The 25342-nt window shown below is 32.3% G+C and overlaps 3 protein-coding genes across 3 annotated transcripts; 1 reads left to right on the top strand and 2 right to left on the bottom strand.

Moving 5' to 3' along the window:
* The first annotated feature begins 983 nt into the window (after nt 1-983).
* On the top strand, nt 984-5802 carry LOC142540842 (1-deoxy-D-xylulose 5-phosphate reductoisomerase, chloroplastic). The gene is made up of 12 exons (XM_075647261.1): nt 984-1276; nt 1746-1924; nt 2237-2323; nt 2409-2534; nt 3039-3101; nt 3497-3646; nt 3817-3884; nt 4090-4201; nt 4461-4565; nt 4664-4785; nt 4892-5038; nt 5455-5802. Exons 1-12 carry the CDS (start codon nt 1180-1182, stop codon nt 5621-5623), a joined length of 1425 nt encoding a protein of 474 aa, XP_075503376.1. The 5' UTR covers nt 984-1179; the 3' UTR covers nt 5624-5802.
* Nucleotides 5803-10670: 4868 nt separating this feature from the next.
* Nucleotides 10671-11474, bottom strand: LOC142538519 (uncharacterized). Its single transcript, XM_075643830.1, has one exon. It carries the CDS (start codon nt 11472-11474, stop codon nt 10671-10673), a length of 804 nt encoding a protein of 267 aa, XP_075499945.1.
* Nucleotides 11475-19527: 8053 nt separating this feature from the next.
* LOC142540841 (putative inactive poly [ADP-ribose] polymerase SRO5) lies at nt 19528-22698 on the bottom strand. Its single transcript, XM_075647260.1, has 5 exons — nt 21482-22698; nt 21119-21360; nt 20868-21004; nt 20677-20772; nt 19528-20029 (listed from the first exon to the last, which is right to left on the bottom strand). Exons 1-5 carry the CDS (start codon nt 22015-22017, stop codon nt 19979-19981), a joined length of 1062 nt encoding a protein of 353 aa, XP_075503375.1. The 5' UTR covers nt 22018-22698; the 3' UTR covers nt 19528-19978.
* Nucleotides 22699-25342: the final 2644 nt, after the last annotated feature.

The raw sequence follows: 25342 nt of genomic DNA, 5'->3' as shown, positions 1-25342 counted from the left end.
TAATGTCTTTAATATTTTCAAAAGTGGTATGCTAAAAAATCTTTAAATTACCGATTGTTTACAAATAGCGATATAAATAACTTTTAAAATAATTTTTTTTTCATCATACATGATTTAATATTATTTTAAAATTAGGTATATCAAATTAATCCCTTAAAACTATTATCATCACCGCAAAAGTATTTCATGTGTAAAACAATTTATGAATAATAATTTTTTTATTTTTCAAATAATTAATCTAGTTAATATTTCTCGCGAAATAAAGATTTTTCGAATATATAATTTAGTTATGATTATATATATATATATTGGAAATAGTTGAGAAAAATATAATAAAATTATTAATAAGTACATGAATGAAATTTGTACATCGAATATAATGTTCGGATAATACGTAATTACTTTATTAAGTTCATATATTATGATATTATGTAGATAATTTAGTTTATGAATACTGACCGATTGGTTATAGAAGTACTAAATTCGAATAAGTACGAAGGCAGTAACTATAACTGTCCAAATAAATTTTGTTAGATGTAATAAATATTTTTGTTGAACTGAAGTAATCGAAACGTTATGTTAGAGTTGTTGTATGGTTCAAAAATTTGAATCGAACCGTTATCACCAGCTATTGTTTTTAGTAAAGTGGTAAACGTTTAGTCCTACAATTGACATGTGAATCAAGATAACGAATTTCTGTCTCATTGACTGCAAAAAGTGCAATTAATGATAGGAAAATGGTTGAGGTTAATAATTATTATGTTGGGTAAACGTAGTGCTTGAACTACTGTACAATTTAAAATATTTAAGTTACACGGACAATAATTTTTGATAGAAAGACAAATGCTCGGTTCTATAAATTTTTTTAATGGTAAAATTATTTATTATTTAAAATGTAAAAATTAGTTAATCTGCAACAAATAGCTGTAATTTTCAGTTATTATTATTATTGAAATGAAAACAAGTTTATAAAACAGACGACAGAAGTGCTCGTTTACTGGCCATCCCACCATATCCATTCAATTCATACACCACCTCTATCATTCCCTTACAAGGGCAATCACTTCGCCAGAACAAGAAAGTGCTGCCTTGTTCGTTATACTTTTATTTGATTCTTGAAATTAACACAGTTTTTTTTCAGAAAATAATTAAAAAAGTGAAGTGTGGTGGTGAAAAGCCATGGCTTTGAATTTGGTGTCTCCAACTGAAATCAAGGCCCTCTCTTTTTTGGACTCCTCGAAATCCAATTACAACCTTAATCTCCTCAAGCTTCAAGGTATGCAATAAAAGACCCGTGCTTCTGTACGCATGTTTAGGTTGCTTCCTTTGCTGGATGGTTTAGTTTTGAGTTGAAATTTATGATTTTTGTGTGATCCTTCAGGAATTGCTAGTGTATGAGTTGTTTGGGTTTTTTTTATTTGTTTAATATGTTGGTTTGTCTTTTTGGCTTTCATTATTGATTTGTTTGATTCGGGCATCTTGGCCATATGGGTCATCCGTGTTATCTGTAATCGAGGACGTGGTTCGTGGCTTTTGGTTAAATTTTTATCTCTGTAATTGATTGAAGATTGGTCTGGCCAATGTACTGGGGGATTTGATTGGTGCAATTTTCACTTGTGGTTATTGTAAAGATACAATATTTTTGGTCATCATTAACAGTCGAATCATCTTTGGCTTTTTCCTCTTCTTTTTTTGTTTTCCTGGTTTTATTTAAAATTTACATATTTGGTTACTTTTTTTTTCAGGTGGGGTTGTTTTTAAGAGGAAGGATGGATGCACAGTTGCCAAGAGAGTCCATTGTTCTGCGCAGCCGCCACCTCCTCCTGCCTGGCCTGGCCGGGCTGTTTTTGAGCCAGGGCGTGTCAGTTGGGACGGTCCGAAGCCTATTTCAATAGTTGGGTCGACTGGCTCCATTGGAACCCAGGTGAAATATATGAATCGTTAGGCCTATATGCGCATGCCTGTGTTGAGCATGGATGTATTAGGACAGAATCGTGATCTAGAAGTTAAATGCAAGAAATATGGGGGGAAACTTTACATTCATAGTTAAATTACTGATTATATATAAAGGTTGTAGTTATTCAAGTTGGAGAGAAAAGCCAACATGTTTTGAGCCTATGGCTTTTTAAAGTATGATGTCTGCTCAAAAGTACCTAAATTTGAGTACTACCTTTTTTATGCCGAAGCCCAATGAGTTTCATCTGTATGGCTCATGATTTGAGTTTGTGCTCTGCAGACATTGGACATAGTTGCAGAAAATCCAGATAAGTTTAAGGTTGTAGCACTTGCAGCTGGTTCAAATGTTACTCTTCTTGCTGATCAGGTGATTTATCCATTAAAGACACGGTATATAACTAGGAACCCATGTTTTTAAATCAAGTTGTCTAATCTAGCAACTTGTCATGCAGGTAAAGACTTTCAAACCTCAGCTAGTCGCGGTTCGAAATGAATCATTAGTTGATGAGCTTAAGGAGGCTTTGGCTGGTGTCCAAGACAAACCTGAAATCATTCCTGGAGAACAGGGAGTCATAGAGGTTTGTTTTCTTCTGTATCATTGTCTTTCTTTGTAATTTTTGCATTGTTCTAAAAGGCGCCGCCTAAGACCATCTAGATGCTCCGATTTTTAGAAGCCGTCTAGGTAGCCGCCTAATATAAGATATAGAATTTTTTGTTTTAAAATTTTTTTTAAAAAAAATTGTTTAACATATTTTTCAATCAATTTGTATCGTGTGAAGAGGAAGAAATGTAATTGATTTTGAATTTGAATCCGATATAGAGGAAATTTCAATCAATTTGTATCGTGTGAAGTGGAAGAAATGTAATTGATTTTGAATTTGAATCCGATATAGAGGAAATTGGAGAAATACAAACATAAACAAGAAAAATTAGATATTTAAGTAAAAAGAGAAAAACAGCTTTGACGCGGCACCTAGGTGGTGGGTGGTCGCTCGTCTGCCGTATAGCACTTTTTAGAACATTGAATTTTTGTATTTATAAGATCTATTTTTAACCTACTCATTTCTCTTATGATATTCCAGGTTGCTCGACATCCAGATGCTGTTACTGTTGTTACAGGAATTGTGGGCTGTGCGGGATTAAAGGTACACTCAAGTGCTTTTTCTCTTGTTTTATGTTTCTCTTGTTCGGTTAGAGTATTTGAAAATTTTGGAATCTGTCATCTCAACTATCAGTTCTAATTCTAAGCTTCGTGATAACTTTATTTTGTACACAATGCCAATAAGCATGATGGTCGAACCACAGCTCCTAGAAGTTAGCCGAGAGAGTGAGAATAAATTTTAATGTTCGAAAATACGTTCTTGAAAATATTACATAAATTTTTATTTTGTCAATGCTTTCTTTCTAATTTTGAGTACTGATTTTTTGACAGAAATTTTGTGGAACAATGACATTTTTACCTAATCTTTTTGTGTGAAAAATTTGTAAGTTAACGAACTTGAAAACTCCTTACCATTTATTTTGTATTTGACTTCTGCAGCCTACAGTAGCTGCTATTGAAGCTGGAAAAGACATCGCATTGGCCAATAAAGAGACGCTAATTGCTGGAGGCCCTTTTGTCCTCCCTCTTGCGCACAAGCATAATGTTAAGATTCTCCCTGCTGATTCTGAACATTCTGCCATATTTCAGGTAATAAAATTACTTGCACAGTCCAAAAGTATGTTATTTTAAACAGCCGGAACGGATTTAGTAGTAAGAGACACATGATCGTATTACATTTCTTTCTTATCCAACTTTTTCTAGTGTAAAGTTACTGCCACTTTGCCGATTCTAAAGTATGAGGTGTATATCTTTTTCAGTGTATACAAGGCTTGCCAGAAGGTGCTCTCAGGCGCATCATCTTGACAGCATCAGGTGGCGCTTTCAGGTATGAAATTTTGTCCATGAAAAACGATTTTTTTTACAAATTCCTAGTTGTGATGGAATTTTGTTCAGTTGTTTTCCTTACGCTTTTCCCTCTCTTGAAACACACTCCAGTTAACTTGCATTTACATTTTTCATTTTTCTAACATGTTTCTCTAGTTCAACTGTTTTAAATAAGAATTTATAATATATGATGCTGCTATTGACAGAGATTGGCCGGTGGATAAATTGAAGGAAGTGAAAGTAGCAGATGCTTTAAAACATCCTAACTGGAATATGGGAAAAAAGATTACGGTTGACTCAGCTACACTCTTTAATAAGGTAATTTCCATTGGGTTGTGTTCCAAGTCTTGATAACCCAAGCCAAGCACAAAAAACTATGGGTTTAGAGCAACCAGTATCTTTGGTGGAGAGTAATAATTATCTCAATTATTTTGTTTGGCTGCCTAGATTGCATATCGATTGAAACTCGGCATTTTGGTTGATTTACAGTTGAAAAAATTATAGTTGGATTGTTATTATTAATTATAGTTTCTGGTGCAGCTGCAAAAGATTAAAATCTTTTATTTTGTCATCGCAGGGTCTAGAAGTCATTGAAGCTCACTATCTGTATGGGGCCGATTATGATGACATTGAGATCGTTATTCATCCCCAATCAATCATACATTCAATGGTTGAGACACAGGTTGATTTGTTGTCCCTTACCACTTACTAAAGCTAGCAGTTAACTTCGATTCCTTTTCTGCTCAATATTCTGAATCTACTCTTGTTTTTCCTATTCAGGATTCATCGATATTGGCACAACTGGGTTGGCCTGATATGCGTTTGCCTATTCTATACACCCTATCTTGGCCAGACAGAATCTATTGTTCCGAGATTACATGGCCTCGTCTTGATCTCTGCAAGTAATGACCACAACCTTGCACAAAGATTTTATGACTTGCTGAGTAATTTGTGGTACATGTGTCTTATGACTATGATAATAACTGAAACTATAATTTGTTGGTTCAGGCTTGGATCTCTTACATTCAAGAGTCCCGACAATGTTAAGTATCCATCCATGGATCTTGCATATGCTGCTGGACGAGCGGGGGGAACCATGACTGGTGTTCTTAGTGCTGCAAATGAGAAAGCTGTAGAAATGTTCATCGACGAGAAGTAAGTGTTCACTTTAATTAGTTTCCATTTTTATGTAATTGTCTCAGAGCAAATTAAGATCCTAGACATGGTTATTCTCCCAACTACTGAGGGTGTGAGCGAGTCATTGAGTGTTCCGTTCAAACTGTTTGGTTCATTAGCTTTATGGATGGTAGATTTTGTCGTACTCCCCAACTTCCTGTCCCAGTCTTTAATCAATTGATCTTCGAACTGTTGTTTGCGTTTCATCGTTTGATCTACTCAATCATGGTTCATGTTTTACTCGGTCTCGCTGTTTTAAATGAGAGCTTTACTCTTCCCTAGTAACTTTTTTTTTTTCCGGCAACCGTTGCACACTTTTATATTACATGCAGCATTGTTTTTACCATGTTATCGTCCCCTGTGTTACAGCAAACGACCTTTTGTCCATGTTGCAGGATTGGTTACCTGGACATATTCAAAGTTGTGGAGCTAACATGTGATAAACACCGTCAAGATTTGGTGTCTTCGCCCTCTCTCGAAGAAATCATACACTACGACTTGTGGGCACGGGACTATGCAGCCAGTTTGCAGCCGTCGGCCGGTCTGACGCCGGCTCTCGTATGAGCTATGGCGAGTAGGTATGTAGACTTGTCAAGGGGACATGCAAGAAGCTGTTGTTATGTACCAATGGTGAAAACTGAAATATTTTAGCAGTTATCTGAAAACAGTTGTCCCCATTTATCTAGTGCCATTGAAATCACATCAATGAAATGTAGAATTCATGCTCTAGGAATTGGAACTCAGAGAGAGTTTTGCTGCCATAATAAGACTCTAACCCCTCTCTTCAAATTGGGAAATTTTATGGATTTGTCAAATGTATGGAAATTTCAGGTTCTCCATAAATTATAATAAAGGTATGAAAAAATAGACATGTAAAACCATACATAAAAATGCTATGCAATCACGAGGTGTTACACTCATGGTGCATCAAGAAATCTAAATTTATGACACATGGCTCCTGTGTAAAATTCTTGTATATCTCCCATCACTTTGAAACTTTTTTGGATGTGCCTATATTTATATATATATATATATATATATATATCCAAAGCAATATATATATATGATATCCAAAGCAATAATGTCATTAATAATTTATAATTTCTGCTTTCGAGAAAGAAAATGGTCAAATAAGGTGGGTGGAACTTGGAAGAGTCTCGTAATCTACACGTTTTATTTATTTAATTTAATTATGGTTCACGAATTCTCTCTCTATATTAAATGGAGCGATGAAATTGTATCTCGACTTGCAGTTATTGAATTCAAATTGAATTCGAGTTACTTGTATCGACAACTATTTAGGAGAGTTGCCGAGAAAGGATGCCCAGCTTCTAATAAAAAGAAATGGTGATAGAATCTACTAAATTTAGCCCAATTTTATTTTACATTTTTGAAGCTAAGTTTAAGCCCACTCAAATCTATACTATCTATCTATTAAGTGTGAGAACATGATAATAACTACTTAAAGAAGACACCATCTTTTTCTTCAAATTTTACCCTTATATGATATTAATATTACACTTTTGTTTTTTTTTTTCAATTTCAACACACACTTTTATTTTTATTTTTTTTATTTCAACAATTCAAATATCAATTTAGTCCCTCCATAATTTGTCAAATTTCACTTTAGTCCATCGATAATAATAAAAAATATTGTACACAAACGCATAGCATGTGCATAGTAACTAGTTGTGATTAATGATTTGCACTTGATAATTTAAAAGGTTTTTTTTTTTATTATTCGCTAATAGAAGGTTACTAGTGGACTCTTGGGTGTCCATCCCACTTTACTCTGATAATTATTGATTTTTATTTGATAAAAATAGTATATGGACATTTGGTATAGAGAATTAGACATTTATTATTTATTCAACGTCTAGCTCAAGTTTTATATAAAAATTAAGGCAAAAACTTGTATGAGACGGTCTCACGGATCGTATTTTGTGAGACAGATATCTTATTTGTGTCATCCATTAAAAGTATTACTTTTTATGCTAAGAGTATTACTTTTTATTTTGAATATCGATAGGGTTGACCAGATCACAGATAAAGATTCATGTGATCGTGTCACAAGAGACCTGATCTAAAAATTAAATGATTATAGTATCTAGAAAAAGGAAACTTACCAATACAAAATTATTTAAATGATTATAGTATCTAGAAAAAGGAAACTTACCAATACAAAATTATGAGAAAGTTGAGGTGCATAATGTGCCAAATCTAACTCAACCACTACCAGATTGGGCCTCCACTTACCAAAAGATGAGTAAAAGAACAAAACTAATTGGGCCTTCTTGGTGTTTACTCTCTCTCTTTGGGTCCAATTCCCGACATCATGTATTTCGTTAATCGTTTCGAATTTCCAATGTATTAAAAGATTACATGTATACTTTGAGCCAACGTCTCTAATGACTACTTTCTCCTTCGGTTTAGGATTATTAAAACAAGTTTGTGTAAGCTCATCTGAATTTTGTACCTTGTACGTATTCTCAAGAAATTTTTTAATTCCTTTGTGCTTGCCTCCACCTTTTCATTGGCTAGTCGCCTAGTAGGTAAAGTTTGAGGGATGGCTAACTTTATTTCAAAATATATTAAATTCTTGAACCCAAAATGGATAGTGAGTGAGTATTTTTTATTCAAACAAGTTGTATTATTTTTTAAATATTAATTTATTTCCTCAAATTACGTCTCAAACTGCACAAAATCAATCCAGAAAGGCAAAAATTTGTATGAGACGGTCTCACGGATCATATTTTGTGATACGTATCTCTTATTTGGAAAAATTATTACTTTTTATGCTAAGATTATTACTTTTTATTGTGAATATCGGTAGGGTTGACCCATCTCACAGATAAAAATTCGTGAGACCGTCCTCACAAGAGACCTACTCATCCAAAAATAGGAGAAAGTCAGCAGCCCGATGTTTTCCAAAATCAGTGTTTTGTGTTTCATGTTGAAACAACACTTACGCCGTATGTTCGAATCCATATTTCTGACTTACTCACATAGTATCTAACTATCTTGATTGATATTTTCATGCACACACTGATAAACCAAATTAAGCTGTGTAAAATTCCTTTTCATAATGTTAACTTTTGAAAAATGTTTAAACCGAAAGGCGCGACTCAGACCAACAAACATACACATCCCTACCTTCATATATCAACAATCCTCTAAGATTATGACACACAATTTCTATAGATACAGTAGGGCATTCTTTGTATATAATAATTTCCATATATGATTGCCACTAAAAAAAAAACATGTGATATGGAAGGAAGTGGTCTCTAGCTTTTGCTTTGGAGTTGGACTGCAAAATGTGACATAAAGGCCATCCGCAATAACGCCCGGACCATAAGCTTGCCAATTCATGTTCTTACCTAAAACGAAACTTTGGTTTTTTTTTTTTTTATTTGAAGTGGTCAAGTATTTGACCATGGATAAAATTTCTTGGTTAAAAAAAAAAGGTTCGTGTGTGTGGGAATTTGAATTCGGATTTCTCCGCTTGAATGCGGGAAAACATTTTATTATAGAAAATAATAAAAAGAAGACAATTTTTTTTATTGAAAATGTCAAAAAAAATATAAAATGGAGAGGGGGATTAGACTAAAATCTTATTGGTAGCTAGATCAACAAGATAAATGAAACAAACAAGATCATATATGTTGGGTGCAATAATTGTCCATGCTTGGTAGAGCGATCGAATCGTGGTGCTTGAGCTGCTGTGCGGTTTAAAATATTTGAGTTGCACCATTACTACTGACTATAGTTATCTAAGGCTGAGAGCCAAGGGAAGATGTCAAAAGTTCTAATTCTGTATGATCTTCATAAAGTGTTGTATGGAAATTTTTCCACATCTTGTAACTCGAAATTTATATTTTAATGTTATTTTTAAAGTATATTTGAAACCCATGATACTCTTTCGAAAATTAAAAGTAGACGTTATTCTAAAATATTAATTGAAGTGGTAGTGGTTCGAATTGTTCCATCCTTTTCCAATATCTTGATTGACTTTACAATAAAAAAAAAAAAAGAGAAAATTCATTTTCAAACTAATGCTCTTCACCAATAAAGTTGGTATTTTCTTCTTTTTAATTATTGCTTTGGAAGGCATTAATTGCATTATTTGATTTTAATAATGTCACAGTTATACTTAACACAAGAAATCGGCGCAGAAGAACAATTATGCACTATATATCCAACAAAACTGCGTAAGTACGAGAGAAATTAATTATTTTATGGAAATAAAATTTTCTGTTTATTTTATCGATTCTTAGTTTACATAAGTAACGTTTAATCTTTAAACAAAAAATTAAGTGCCATCATTATATATAATATATGACATGATATGAATTTAAAAAATTAAACCTGAAGTGGTTGGGTCACTTGTGCTAACCTTTATGCATATTAGATATTTGTTTTTGTTTTTATTTTATTTTGATGGCAGAGACATGTGACCACGCCTACTAGATAGACCACATTAGACAATCTATGTGTATCATGCTCGAACCAAAAAATTTTGGTAAAGAGCAACGAATTCACGACAATTATAATTAGGTCTCGCTCTCACTTATTAGATATTGACAAAAATTTGTGTAAGACGGTATCACGGGTCGTATTTTGTGAAACAGATCTCTTATTTGGGTAATCCATGAAAAATTATTACTTTTTATACTAAGAGTATTACTTTTTATTGTAAATATTGGTAGAGTTGACTCGTCTAACAGATAAATATTCGTGAGACCGTCTCACAAGAGACCTAATCTTAGATATTTGTTTGTCAAAGGAGCGTACTATAAGTTGAGGCAATTAGGGATATTTCATCAAAATATTATTTACTGATAGACGAAAGTAGGAATAATCGAAAATTGACAATTCGAAATTTCCTGGAAAAATACATCGTCAGAATATTAGTGGCCTCACACTTGATATAAGAATATGCTAGAATAATAATATCATATTATATAGAATAAATTTTAAATCATGTGACATATATTTTAAAATTTTATTTTTCTTATACGTGAGAATTCAAAACTGTTATTTTTTTGTGCAAGTAAACGAATCTTTATCTGTGAGACGAGTTAACTTTAACGATATTTACAATAAAAAGTAACTCTTAGCACAAAAATTAATATTTTTTCACGAATGACCTAAATAAGATATCATTCTCACAAGTTACGACATTTGAGACTGTCTCACATAAGTTTTTGTCTTTTTGTACGGACCGAAGAAAATGTCGAATTAATACAATAGTCAGTAAATCACGTTAGCCGAATAAATCATATTGGATAAAACATGTGTAACAAACTCGTTCAATAAAATGTTAATAGAGTTAATCGAACTCTGAACAGAAACGAGAAATCTAAATATTGTTTCACTATTCCGATAAAATTAATTAGAATATTCCTTTTTTCACTCAGAAGAAAATAACATCAAATTAAAGAACAGAAAAAGGGTAAAAAAAATTAAATTAAAAAGGTGCAATATTCGATATATATACAAACACACCCAGTCTACATAACGATAACTGAAGAATTTTTAAAAAAAATGTTAAAAAAATAAAATACAATATTATTATTATTATATTATAATTTTGAAAAAGGCCGCTTACTCAAAACCCATTTGAAGTAGAGAAAAACCCAACCAAATCCTGTCTGTACGGTAAGTACGTCCGCCGCTTCTCCCCGCCGTCTCGGTTATACAGCGACGTCGCCGGAGGATGTGTCGCCGCCGATTTCAACTTTACGGCACTCGCCGCTGTTGCTTTAGTTTTATGTTCACTTTCTTTTTTTCTACCGCTGTTACCGGTAAACAAAACGACACCATCTTTACTTCCCTCACTGTGGCTCCTATGCAAAAAGTCCTTCAACTTCCACCTCTTCGAACTAGACCCCGTTGAGCTGCTCTTGAGCGACGTCGTCGCAGCCTTCGGCCTCCAGACGCAGTAAGTCTCCGCCGGGACTCCTTCGAGTTCGTCCACGTCTGAAGACGAGCTCGACGAAGTGGTCGCCGTTTCTCTTTCTTTAATGAAAAGCTTCCTCAAAGAGAGCCGAATCGTTTTCGTCCCATTTTCTTGGAAAACCTCGTTCTGAATCTTATCTCCACCGATCAACAAATGCGTATCGAAAACCGGGTAAACGGGTCTGATCTTACCGTTGTAGAAGATCTCATCAGCCGAAATCGGCGATGATTCGGAACCCTTCGTGGAGAACTCGAATTCGAATTCCTCATCCTTATCGTCGTATTCACCGTCCCTTTTCATGGACTCGAAACTCTCTTCCCTGTCGAAGTAAAATTCAACTGAATCGTTCTCCGCCCGAAATTCTTCGACGACCCGAGCGGCTATTTCGACAAGATTGGTGTTGGAATAACTGTTGAAACTGGGAGAAAGCGAGGTTACTTCCCCCGACTGCATTTCTTAAGGTGGCAAAAATGGCGGAAACGTCGAATGCGTACAAATGTGCGTGAGAGAGAGGGTAGAAATTAATGGCCGAAGCTGAGAAGACTAGCATAGGAGATTATATAGCAGCGATTTTAAAAGAAAAAATAGGAAAAGATCAACGCGCCACGGGAAGGCTGTGATTGGGTGAGGTAGGGTGCAGAATAATTTAGCAAGGTAATTATTTGGTGATATTGGTGTGTGTTAATGTGACTCCATTACTTTGTTGGGACACCTCAGTTACAGGTTTATTTCATTTAAATAATTGATAAAAAAAGAAATATATAAAATAAAATTATTTTTAATTTTCAAATAATTTTTCAATTAAATTTCTATTTTTTAAAAATTATTATTAAAAATAAAATTATAAATATCGATACACTATTAATTATTAGTATGTCTCTTGTGAGACGGTCTCACGGATCTTTATCTGTGAGACGGGTCAACACTACCGATATTCACAATAAAAAGTATAACTTTTAGCATAAAAATAATACTTTTTCATAGATGACCTAAATAAGATATCCGTCTCACAAATACAACCCGTGAGACCGTCTCACACAAGTTTTTGCCATTAATTATTATAAAATTATCGTTATCATAAAACTAATATAACTATTTATCTTAATTTGATTTTTGTAAATAATATTTTGTTTATTAAATATTTTCCTTATAATATTTTATTTTATTATATATTTTTATTACGTGATCATTAAATTATTATTTCAATATTATTATGATATAGATTTATAATAGTTAAGTTAAATAAGTAAAATATTTTATAAATATAGAAAATGTGGAGTAAATGGGGAGTGAAAATAAGTATTTCAATCTAAAATGGATGGAATTATTATTTAAATAAATATTTTCTCATATATAAAATATAAATTAGGCAACCTAAGATTCAAAATGTAATATCTTGATTTAATGGATGAAAATGAGAGATATGAGTAGATATCTTGTGAGATTGTCACACACAAATCTGTATTCGTGAGACGATCGATTCAGTTCATACCTACAATGTGAAGTAATACGTTCGACATAATAAAAAAAATATTTTTCGTAGTTGGGGTCAGACCGGAGATTTATCTCATAAAATTGATACGTGAGACATTTTTATAAGAGTTTTCTCGGAGAAAAATTTATATATAACTAATCTTATTTGCGCGTATTCAATATTGTTAAGACCCTATATAAATGTGATGGATCGGAAAAATCCTCTAAAAACGTGATGAGCTGCAATAACTCGTGTTCTAAGAATGTTTATACTGATTAATTAATTCGAGTTTGGTTTTCAAATCAAGCGGAAGACACTTGAAGTCATCCTTCGTTAAGAAAACTGATTGGTTAAAGCTTTTAATCTTGAGCAACTAATTAACTGAAGATAAGGGAGATCATTTCTCGCAAGTATCAGTTCAGTTATGGTTCGAACTGATCAAGTCAGTTTAAAGCTAGAGGTTAACAGTTAGAGTACACAAGATATATTTATAGATGTTCGGAGACAGAACTGCTCCAACATCACTCCTTCTACCTCCTCGAGTAGGTACCACTAGAAGACTTTGATTAATTACAACAAATGTAATAGCCCACCTAGCTTAGGACTTACCCACTGCCTAACTGAACTCCTAGTCTAGACTGATGGGAGCACCTTCCAGCCAACACTTGTTTAATGTCTGCGTGTCAAAGACTACATACACATGTTTTACGTCATTGTGCAAGACAAAATTTGAGTGATGGGGTGTGTGTGTGTGAGAACTGATATCTGAAAACTACCCGAAAGTGTTCTGACACACTGAGGGAAATATGCTTCTAAAACTAAGTTGATAACACGTTGAAATGTTCCCTCTGGCTGATTGCTTCTTCAAAACTGATAAGCATTATGCGTGAACTCTCTGTTTTTTATCTTTTCACTTGTCAACTCTCATCATTGTCTTCACTGAGCTCCAGATTCTATTTATAGGTGTTTGGCTGAACGTACAGTGAGACTCAGTGAATGAACCCGTTGCAGCTTGAATTTGTTGCCCCAATAGATATATGGAACATTTGGCTTTAAGCGCTGCTGCAAATTCTCTTATTGTACCTTGATCGTACAATAGCTTTTGCACCTTTGTGCACAGCTGGATTAAGCTTGTCGTATCTGCAAACTGGTTCGCTTCTAACTGATGTTTTGAACTGGTCTTGAACTGGTGAGGTTAAATCAGTTGGCTCGTCAGCTGAACTGATTTCACTGATTCAGTTGAACTAGTCAGTTGGGCACTTCATCAGCTGGTTGGGCTTCTGAAGATTTTCTGCTGAACCACCTATGAACTGGACAATCAGTTGAACTGCTATTGATACTTCAGTTGTACTGGATTAGTTCGATCAATCAGTTGACACTTTCAATTTGCATCTCGATAGTTTCAGTTTAAGTTTAGTAACTGATCAGTTCGAAACCTGATCAGTTTCAGTTTCTGCGCACTTAGGTAAACTCATTAGAAACAAATAAACAAGTTTTGTTAACATCAAAATCAAGATTGCGAACATGAAATGTTATTTTGCAAAAAGCCTTCACTAGAAGTCATCCTATCTTAATTCAAATAACTAATCTAATGAAATTTGAGTATAATTTTACATATGTAATTGTTTTGTTTAAATAAATACCGAAGCTTAAATAATTATTCAAATTGTCGTAGGGATGGCATATATTTGAAAGTTTATTAAAAAAAATTAGAAAAAATTGGGTGGATTTAGGTAACGGAGATGATTAACTTTGGACTTTTTCAAGCCCCGTACATGTTTAATGTTTTGTATTCCTTGCTTGGTTCATACGTAATGATCCCTAATTCACACGTACACTACTTTTTCCTGTGTTTTTCCTCAATTTGACGTATAATTATTAGTAATAAAGAGATTCTAAAACTTAAATTAAATTTTATATAAATCCCACATATATGAATTGTTATTCCCAAAAAAAAAAAAAATCCCGAGGAGCTTGATTTTGTAGTTAAGGATATCCTACCCGACCTATAAATTATTTTTTATATCAAAAATATTTATTTTCATTTTAAATACGAACTGAATCGACTCATCTCAGAAATATTTATATATATATATGTGTGTGTGTGTGTGTGATATTTTTTTAGGAGACCTATTCTTCTAATATAAATGTCAATGTCAACCCGTGAGAAAAGTATATATAATTATTTTGTGTTTTTATAATTGAGAGTGTTAAAGATGGGATGAATAATTGAGTAATATTATTTTTATGTTAGTGGTGTGAAATAAAATAGATGTGAATGTATTATTAAAATGAGGTACATTAATAATAATGAGCCTTATCATTAAAATATCTTAATTTGGACAAAGAAAGATGAAAGACATGACCAAACATCGATTTTACATATATATTTCCAAGAAAGAAAATGAGAGGTAGAAAAAAAAAATTTGTAGCTTTATTAATGAAATTAACAAGGAAAAAAGGGCATATAAAAACGAAATCAATGACCTAGAAACAATAAGATAATTTATAATTTATTTAAATTTCTAGAAAGAGTTTGCCCTTATCTTTGTCCAAACATGTTGGAAATAGTCAATTAACATCGGATAAGTTTATTAATTCACTTTGCATATATTCTATTATGCATGGATCTACTTCCATGATAAGATGACAAAAACTTGTATGAGACGATCTTACGGGTCGTATTTTGTGATACGAATCTCTTATTTGAGTCATCCATGAAAAAATATTACTTTTTATGCTAAGAGTATTGCTTTTTATTGTAAATATCAGTAGGATTGACCCATCTCACAGATAAATATTCGTGAGACCATCTCACAAAAGACCTACCTCGATAAGATTGATGTCGGAAATCTTATATATCTTTTAAATTTTAGTCATTTTTTTCTGTGAAACAAATGATATTGACATATAATCTCCCGTGAGAAAAGAATAATTTCAAAAAAAAAATTTATAAAACAATAAAAAAAATATTAAACATATATATGATAATTGATAAGCAATCATTTGAATGGCTGCAGATTACAAAACATGTGATTATTTTTGCTTCTAAATCTGGCCTGCTAGCTTAGTAAATAATCATGAAAAATCATTAAACTAAAACTTGCAACATCGGACTCAATTGTTAGGACAACTCACCAACTAGATTTTTTGCCCTAACAAACAGACAAAATAATTCATTTTTTTTTAAAGTTGTTTTGAGTTGATGTATGGATAGATTAGAAAATTCTCTTATCAAAATCGTGCAAACGTTTTAAATGTCATAGGTGAAATATACATTAATATAATTGGATGAAAATGTTGATGGCTTTCTAGTTTTTAGTAAATAATGCAGATAAATGATTAATGAATCTTGAACCTTTTTTTTGTAAAACTATATAATGTCAGTTTGTCATATATTTGATAAAATATATGTTACGTCTGGCGAAGTTCTCTCTTCATATATTGTCAACCATTGGATTATGAGTGGAATCTACCTAGCTAATCCATTATAATGATTTTCTTATGTAGGGAGAAGTTCTCCCAACACAGGTGATAAGCACAAAAAGTATCGTCGTTTTGTAGTCTATTTTACGTCGTTTTGTACTTATTTTGACGTATATGCATCCTAGCTATGCCGTTATTCATTGAATTATTTTTGTCGTGTAGTGTTGACGAAATATGAAAAAATGAAGAGAATTGCCTCCATGGGTGTCCCGTTAGTAATTCAGCACGCGTGCAGAATAAGGAAATCAGATTTTTGAATCCTTACCTATTCAAACTCGATTTTATTTCTTCCAAAAGTATTAGGACTCTATTTCTAGATATTTTTTAGGGCATTTTGAGGGAGATGTAAATAATAATAAAAAAACCCAAGAATAATGAAAAAGGGACTTTTGAGGGATAAAACATTGGCGGCTAAGGTTGGAGAGGAAGAAGAGTACTTCAAGATATATATATACTTATTCACATTGAGATCTTTCAATCTTTCTTTTCTTGAATATTATTTTCACGGATTTAAACATTGATATATTTCTTCGTTTTGAATTTAAGGAATAATTTATTTTTGAATGAGGCCATGATAAGATCGAGACTAGAGTACGTATATTTGATATTTGGTTGTTATTCAACGAACTTAATTCTTTCTTGTATCTAATTATTGATTGATACTTGTTTATCGTCACATGTGAATAATTTGATCAATTGTTTGTATATTTGTTATTTGATCTCAAACCAAAAGGCTAGAGATTGAAGTTTAGATTTACAATATCAATCAATACATGGTTAAAACAACTAGAATAATATTCGATTTCAGTGTGTGATTCTAGGTGACAACTGAGATCCCATAAATCTTAATGTATTTTTGTTTAATTGAATTCAAATAAAAATATTTGGATTTTTGAATAAAAATAGATTTATTAATTCTAAAAATGGATTAATAACAGTTTTAATTTGTTTTTTCATCCAAGTAGTGTTGAAGAATATGTGGCACTGGACTTTTTGATAAGTAAACAAGAGATCCGATGCTTCTAGAGTTAAAAATTTATGCTCTTTTGGAAAATCACTTTAAAAATATTTTTAGTGTTTGTTTTTTCAAAAAAAAAATTCAAAAAAAATTTTAAAATTGTTCTTTTAAAGAACAAATAATGAGATATGTTTTTTAATGTTTTTAAAATAAAAAATGTTAGTTTATCGAAATTAAAATGTTTTTTTTATTAAATTGTTATTCAAACACATTCTTAATTATTTATATATATATAATCATTTTTTTTAAAATATTTGTACAAATACATTTCAACTTTAAAAACGTTTTTATAGAATAATTTTCAAAACACGTGATAATTATTCTAAACCAAATTTTAAAACAGTTAATTTTTTTTTTTACAAAAAAAACACTTTTATACAAATGTTTTATTAGTATTTGTCTAAACAAAGGCTTAGTAGTTTGTGAACAAATTTATGGGAAAATTGTCAATTTGGCCTAGTATATTTATTTGTCTATTTGTATTTATGGTGCTCCGTTTTGTTTATTTTGAATCTTATGTATCTTTTAATTTTTAACAATTTTTATCATTTTTCCCAAATAACACTACATAAGTCAGTGTCATTTTTATTTCATATTGGTGAAATATAAAAAAGAACAAGATTGCAAAAAATAAAATCTAAGATAGAGGACTGAATAAATATTTGACAACATCAATTACTGAAATCATAAAGAAAAACATACATTATTAAAATTTAAGTTTTCCTTAAATTTATATCAATGATTTGATCAACCAGATTATTAATAATTTATTTCTTTAAAATATTATCATAATTACCTGTATAATTAAAATTTCATGCCATGAACCCCATGGGTAATCTCAAAAAAAAAAAAAAAAAGGAGAAAAAGGGTTATTTTGTCATATCGCTTGAATATTAATACCACTAATATATATTACATTTTACGGTTCGGTTTTTTTTATTACGATTTTTAGGATACATGGGTTATTTTTTTAGGCAAAAACATGTGTTAGATGGTCTCACATGTCGTATTTTATGAGACGGATCTCTTATTTGAGTCATCCATGAAAAAGTATTACTTTTTATGTTAGAATATTACTTTTTATTGTGAATATCGGTAGGATTGACCCGTCTCACAAATAAAAATTTGTGAGACCGTCTTACAAGAGATCTTTCATTTTTTTTATATAAGAAAATATATTTTTTTGAGTTTTTTTTACCATAATTAATAAATTAATACGTGACATTTACTCAAATAAATTTTATTCGAATGATTCAATTGCTTTTATAAAATTAAATAAATAAATAGATTAAAATGTAGCTTGCCTACAAAGAAATCTACAGCATTATTGTGTTTCAATTTACAAAGAAACAATAATAATTACAGGCTTGAATATAATGTCCACATATATCTCAATTGTCATTTAATGATATCGTTGGAAAGAAACACAAAAACTTGTGTGAGATGGTCTCACGGATCGTATTTTGTGAGACGGTTCTCTTATTTGGGTCATCCATGAAAAAATATTAATTTTTATACTAAGAGTATTACTTTTTATTGTGAATATCGGTAGGTTTGACCCGTCTCATAGATAAAGATTCGTAAGACCGTCTCACAAGAGACCTACTCTTTGGAGAAAACCTTTCACCAAATTTGTTTTTGAAATATTCATGGCATTCACGTTAAAAAGCTAAACCATATATGCTACTAAATAATAAATCATCCCCCACGAATTTTCTCCCCGAATCTCAAACTTGTTAATGAATTCGCGATACACTTTCGACGTACTGCTTCCAGTGTAGAGATCTAGATGCAAGCTCGATACTATTACTATTCCAAATTAAGCCTGCACGGTTGCATCTGGTCATTGGGTTCAGGCTAAAGGTCTTCTAGTAAATGAGATGAAAGATGGAAATTTTGAAAGCAGAAAAATATATAGCCATCATCTCGTTTACTACTAATAATCATAAAGTCAAGTTTTTTCGAGAAACAATTTAAGTTTACGTTGTTAGAAAACAACAAAGACGAGTGGAAGTTTCCTAATTGGATATTTGCCTATTTGGAGTCTCTTTCGGGTTTCTTTAAAGAAAATTTAAAAAATTAATTTTAAAAATAAGATAAGATGGTGGTTTTTTGCAAAATTAAGACAAAACGCTACCATCAATGACGGACGCTGCAATATATTTTGCAACGTCCGCCATTAGTAGCAGCGGATGCTGCAAAATCCAAGATGCCATGTGCAGCTCACTGCAAAATCGAGATGTTACACGATTTAAATTTATGATATGTTTCACATACTTCTTTTTAGAAAACGTTATGATATACACGTGACAAATTTAATTGTATAATATGATTTCCTAAAGAACATGATCTTGTCATTCTGTCATGCTAGACAATCTAAACCAGAAAAAAAAAATCAGATTTTATACATGAAGCTAAGCCTGTAGACTTGAAGAAGCAAGGGAGTGAAATCTCATCTGAATATAGAACACAATCATGCATTCACGACGCATATCATTAATAACCACACATTTTTGCTATCAATAATATGCAATTCGAACTAGAAGTTCTTGTCATTTCGTCTTTGAATCTCTCGACTTGAGAGATACAGATCGAGCCGAGCATCGCCAAATTATACAGCATTGGATGATGCTCAAAACTAAAGCCTCTACCCGGCCTTACATTTCATTAGAGTTCAGCAACAAATCTCAATCTCATAACAAAGCCAAAATTCATCAAGCGAAAATTACAAATCTCATCATACTGGAATATTCAAGGCCGTAATATGATAAGACAATGACGTCTTAAAGAACGAAAAGTGTAATGCTTTATTGTCTTGGATCAATTTAAGGGCTGCGTTATGGTAAAAAAGCAAGGGAGAAAAGAAATACAATGTATAGTAATCTTTAGTGTGTATTCAGTTAAGTTCATTTATATTCCGCAGTGTGGGATTGGCAACCTCCATAAAAATTAACAATAATCTCTGTTCTTCGAGAGAGCTCAATTTCTTCTGTTCAATTGCTGTATGATGTTGCTGTGGGATGGTTTGATCTGTGCACCAACAGCGGAAATGTTAATCACTCGCTCAAATTAAACGAGGCTTAATTTCAAGAAAGAAACCGATTAAAAGCTAGACTACAAGTAGTAAGCAGATCCATTTTCCATCTAATGTGATAACCTTTCATTTCTCTGTGAGTTTGTGCAGCAAAAGAAAGAATAGAATACGGCTAAAGACAAGCACCACTACGTGGGAACCGACAGGAGCACACAAGGGCTACTCAACAAACTAAGGTTGGAGTGAGATCTTGGACAGTTGAACATGTTCGGATTCATACGAACTCTATTTCATGCTATATTACATATGATTGGAGGATAACAAAGTTGCGTCACTTGATCAAAATGCAGGCATAGCTCAGGTGATTTTCAACAAAAAATCATGTGTCAGTGATTGGAGACAGATCCAGAAGTGTAATAAAAACGTGAATCATTCAAATAACAGAAACAGCCGTTCATCGTTCTTGCTAGTAGCATCATTGCGTCGTTTAATGACTAAATTACAACTGGTAAGTGAAAGCTAAAACCAAGTTAACTTTCAATTTATTTCTTTCTTAAAAGCATTCTAGAATAAGCATGATTCCCCGTAAGAGAAATCAAAGTAAGATAACAAGTATCCACTAAGTTGGAATAATAAGCTTTACCTTTTCTCGATTTGATTTTATAACCATGATCAATAACTTGTCCCCGGCTATAAGTCTCACTCGTTGAATCATTTCATGCCTTGTTATCTTCTGCTTCTGTTTGACGAGAAAACGCAACAAAATTACAATTGCCCTGAGAATTTCCCCATTGGCCTTCACCTAAATCAGAATGAGTGAGTAGAAGCACTTACTTTGTGTTCATTGTGATGCTTAGTGATCAATTTTATGGCATCAGGCGGCAAGAACTTGGAGAGAGCGTTTATCAGTGTTGCGAATGGCATCCAATCTGAATTTGGTCGTTTACAAGTTTGTGGGATCCCTTGAAATCCTGCAACAACAAAATTGCAAACAAATTTTCGTGCACCATATTACAACGAACATGCAAGAAGATGGCAAAAAAAAAAAAAAATTTAGTACATAAAACTTGGAATTGAATCCTCACCACCGTGACTATAGGATGTCCTGAAACTGACCACAAAATCTGGTAAAATACGTGTGTTCATGCTCGAACTCCAAACAATATACTTTCTCGGAGACAACAAATTATCAACCCCAGAATCAAATTCTTCTGAACTCGGATTATACATGCACGATCCGACAGGAACAGCCTCCATCCTTCCCAATATTACCCGGCAAAGTAACACATGCTTCAGCCCATCTTCATCAGCAACCAATGATTGCATACTGGATCACAAGTATAAATGAATTAGCAGACCAATCAAGACAATAATAAAAGACTAATCCAAAGAAAGCCTTCAATCATATAACGACATACAAAGCGTTGACAAGGTTTAGATCATTCTACCTTTCACCAATGTGATCAACTGGAAACAGATAAACGCCACGACCATGAGCACCGGTGCTAGAAGGAAGGCCGAAGCCATGGGAAAGAATATTGTCAATCTCAAGCTTTGGAGCGCCATACCAAGCATACTTCACGTTAGCATTACCATTGCACTTCTTCTCCATGGCTTTTTCATATATACCGAATGATAACTGCCTTGCTCGGCTCATGATGCCAGAAAAATCGTTCCTCTGAATGGTCTCAACTTGAGCATTAAATCCACAAGAACTCAGACACGAAACCACCTTTTTCTTGATAGTGTCATGAATCTTGTCACCTTCATCCATTCTAATCAATCCCTTGCCAGAAAACCGGATTTCTTGAACATTTGGGGTCCCGGAAATCCCACTCTCGCAATCAGAAGGTGCATAATCTTCCTGATCAAGATTACTACCAGTGTGCAAGTTTTCCGCATTCGAATTATAAGGAACAAATATCCCCGGTGTTGTGGCCGTATTCGGAGCCAAAACCTTCCATCTTTCAGAATAGTCACCCATTGATTTTACCGAATGAGAAAAACAAGTTAAAACTCCTATTTCTTGCTGACCAGGTGACCGACTTAGAAGATATTCAGAAACTTGCAAAAAAAGTTAACTTGGTCTACAATCAAATCACTTCGCACGGAAGAAAAAATCAAAACGGTTTCGGCACTATGAAAAGAAAAATAACTGAATTGGAACGGTTAAACAAGGAAAAAAGAAAACGTAATAATCTTTTCTAATTACTTAGTCTGACAAAAAAACAAAGACACGAAGAACCATCAACAGATTCTTCACACAGACACCTAAAAAGCTCTACCACAGAATCGGGACTTCGAAAAATTAACTCCATAACATAGGAAGAGGGATCAATGGTCTCAATCAAGAAAGAACGAACCAACGAATATATGCAAAGAGGAAAGACGAATATTTGGCCACTAATTCAAAGGAAGCATATATGCATTCAAGAATCAGTATATAATACTGTAGGATCGAAGTAGATCAGAAACATAAATATCGCAAAACCATATCCTTGAAGAAATCAATTTGTAAAGCTGGATTTTTTGAAGAAATTACTGTACAAAGACGGCTTAAAAAAAAGGCGGTCTATATATATATATATATATATAATTATAAGCTTGAAATGAAGAAGAGGGTTGTTTAAGAATCGGAAAAGTGGAGGTATAAATTGCGAGTCCAATGGAAAACACCGCCTCGAGGTTTCTTGTGGGCGGTGCGTGTGTGGATTTAGCCATTAAAAGCTGGCAGATTTGAGTGGCCGACTGTTTTATGGGTTAACGTGGGTAGGAGGTGGCGGCATGTAGAATTACTATTTTAACCATCGACGGGTCTTTCGACTCTATCCACCAATAAAGCAACGATTTCAATATTTTTAATGAAGCGTTATTATTTTTTCCATGTTAATTAAATCAAAAGGTCATTTGTTAAATTATTATTTGTCACACGGAGTTTATCCAAACGTGACTTGTAAGATACGATGTATAGTGATCGTGGGTTCTAATGTTAAAAAAAATAAGCAAAAATTTGTGTGTGACGGTCTCACGGGTCGTATTTTGTGAGACATATATTTTATTTGGGTCATCCATGAAAAAATATTATTTTTTATAGTATGAGTATTACTTTTTATTGTGAATATCGGTAGGGTTGATCCGTCTCATAGATAAAGATTCGTAAGACCGTCTCACAAAAGATCAACTCAAAAAAATGAAGCGTTATTATTATTATTATTTTATAAATGTATTGAAAAATGAATTTTTGTAATGTATATAAATGAATCATAAGATTTGTTAAAAATAACGTAAAATAAAGGTAAAAAATTATGTGAGACGGTCTCTCACGGGTCGAATTTTGTGAGACAGATCTCTTATTTGGGTCATCCATGAAAAATTATTACTTTTTATGTTAATAGTATTACTTTTTATTGTGACTATCGGTAGGGTTGAGTCAACTCACAGATAAAGATTCGTGAGACTGTCTTACAAGATACATACTCTAAAATTTAATTACTTAAACAAATAAAAAACTGTCAACGACTAAAATGTCTTTAGAGTAATGATTTAAAATCCAATAATTTTTTTTTTTAAAATTGATCATCCAAATTATATGTCGATATAATTGTTATAAGTGCTTGTGAACCAAGATACATGAAAATCCGATATTTTAATTATTTTTGCTCGAGATTAGAAGATAGTTTGATGGAATCACAGAAAATTGTTTATATTTATCACTCTAATATATCAGCGGAATCAAATCGATCATTCTCAAATGAATTTTGTTGCGATAATAATATTAAAAATGTCGATATCTTTAAATTTGATATTTTAATTTATATAAAAATCGACAATTTATTTTTGAAATAAGATCCGAAAAGTTTATAAAACAAACCATAAATATATGAACCCATAAATTATTTAAATAAATATAGTCGAACACTCACCAAGTAAAACAAATTATACACTCAATTACAGAATAATATTAATTGTTTACATAAACATATATATGTGTACATATTAATTTTTTACCGAAGGTTTTACGTGAAATCGCCAAAAATAATGCATGATTTACATATTCCCTAGCTATGAAAGTTTTTGGCCTTTCGTTGCAAGAAACCGAACATACACATGATTGATTAATTAATTAAATAGGAAGTTACGCGTGTGAGACATGTAGAAACAGGGTTTTAGTTTTGTACGTGTTTTCGATTTCAATTACTTCTTTATTTATTTATTTATTTATATTATATATGACAAGGATACAAGTTGGCCTATCGTCTAGTTGGAATTCTACTTTTCTGCGAACTTAAAATTGAATAGCGATACGAGACCGGACTTGTAGTCCATTGGTCTCACCTCCCGCCAGTTTAGCTGGCTCTCTGAGTTCGAATCCTCCGCGTATGTTGTAATAAAAAAAAAATTGAATGACGATACTATTATAAAAACAAAAGTAGAAAACAATATATGTAAAAAATTGTGTGAGACGGTCTCACATGTCGTATTTTGTGATACATATATCTTATTTGGGTCATCCATAAAAAAATTTTATGCTAAAAGTATTACTTTTTATTGTGAATATCAGTAGGGTTGACCCGATTTACAGATAAAGATTCGTGAGATCGTCTCACAAAAGACCTACTCAACAATATATTATTCAATTTTTATTTATTTTTAGTTCAGTTAAGAGTTGAAATTAAAGATCATGGATGTTGATAGTTCAATTTGGTGGCAAAATAATGAAGTGACGAGGTTCTCACACATGCTACTCATCAAGTCTTGACATTTAACCAATGACCAGGATGAATTGGAATACAATCTATAACTTGAAAGATATAATTAGTACTAGGTTATTTTGCACATGCGATACGTCTGTGTACAGTCTTTTTTATCATTATCGATGGACTAAAGTGAAATTTGACAAATTATGGAAAGACTAAGTTGATATTTGAATTGTTGAAATAAAAAAAATAAAAATAAAAGTGTGTTGAAAAAAATACAAAAAACAAAAGTGTAATATTAATATCATATAAGGGCAAAGTTGGGAAAAAAAATTGGTGTCCCCTAGATGGTTACTATCATGTCCTCACCCTTAATAAAATAGAATAGAAGAATAGATATACAAAATCAAACGGACAAAACTGATAATAAGCAAAAAATATAACGATATCATGTTAATAATTGCAGACACAAAAATGGTGTCTTGGTGATTTTTGTTTTTTTTTTCTTATTATCATTTCAAATTGCAACATAGTTCAGCAATAATTTTTACAATTATGATACGACTCATATTTAAATATACTAATTTCAACTTACGGTATAATCTTTCAATA

This window comes from Primulina tabacum, chromosome 3 (genome assembly GCF_025594145.1).
Source record: "Primulina tabacum isolate GXHZ01 chromosome 3, ASM2559414v2, whole genome shotgun sequence".
Lineage (NCBI taxonomy): Eukaryota > Viridiplantae > Streptophyta > Magnoliopsida > Lamiales > Gesneriaceae > Primulina > Primulina tabacum.
The sequence above is the reverse complement of the archived record's forward strand: the minus strand, read 5'-3'. Positions and strand labels throughout refer to the sequence as shown.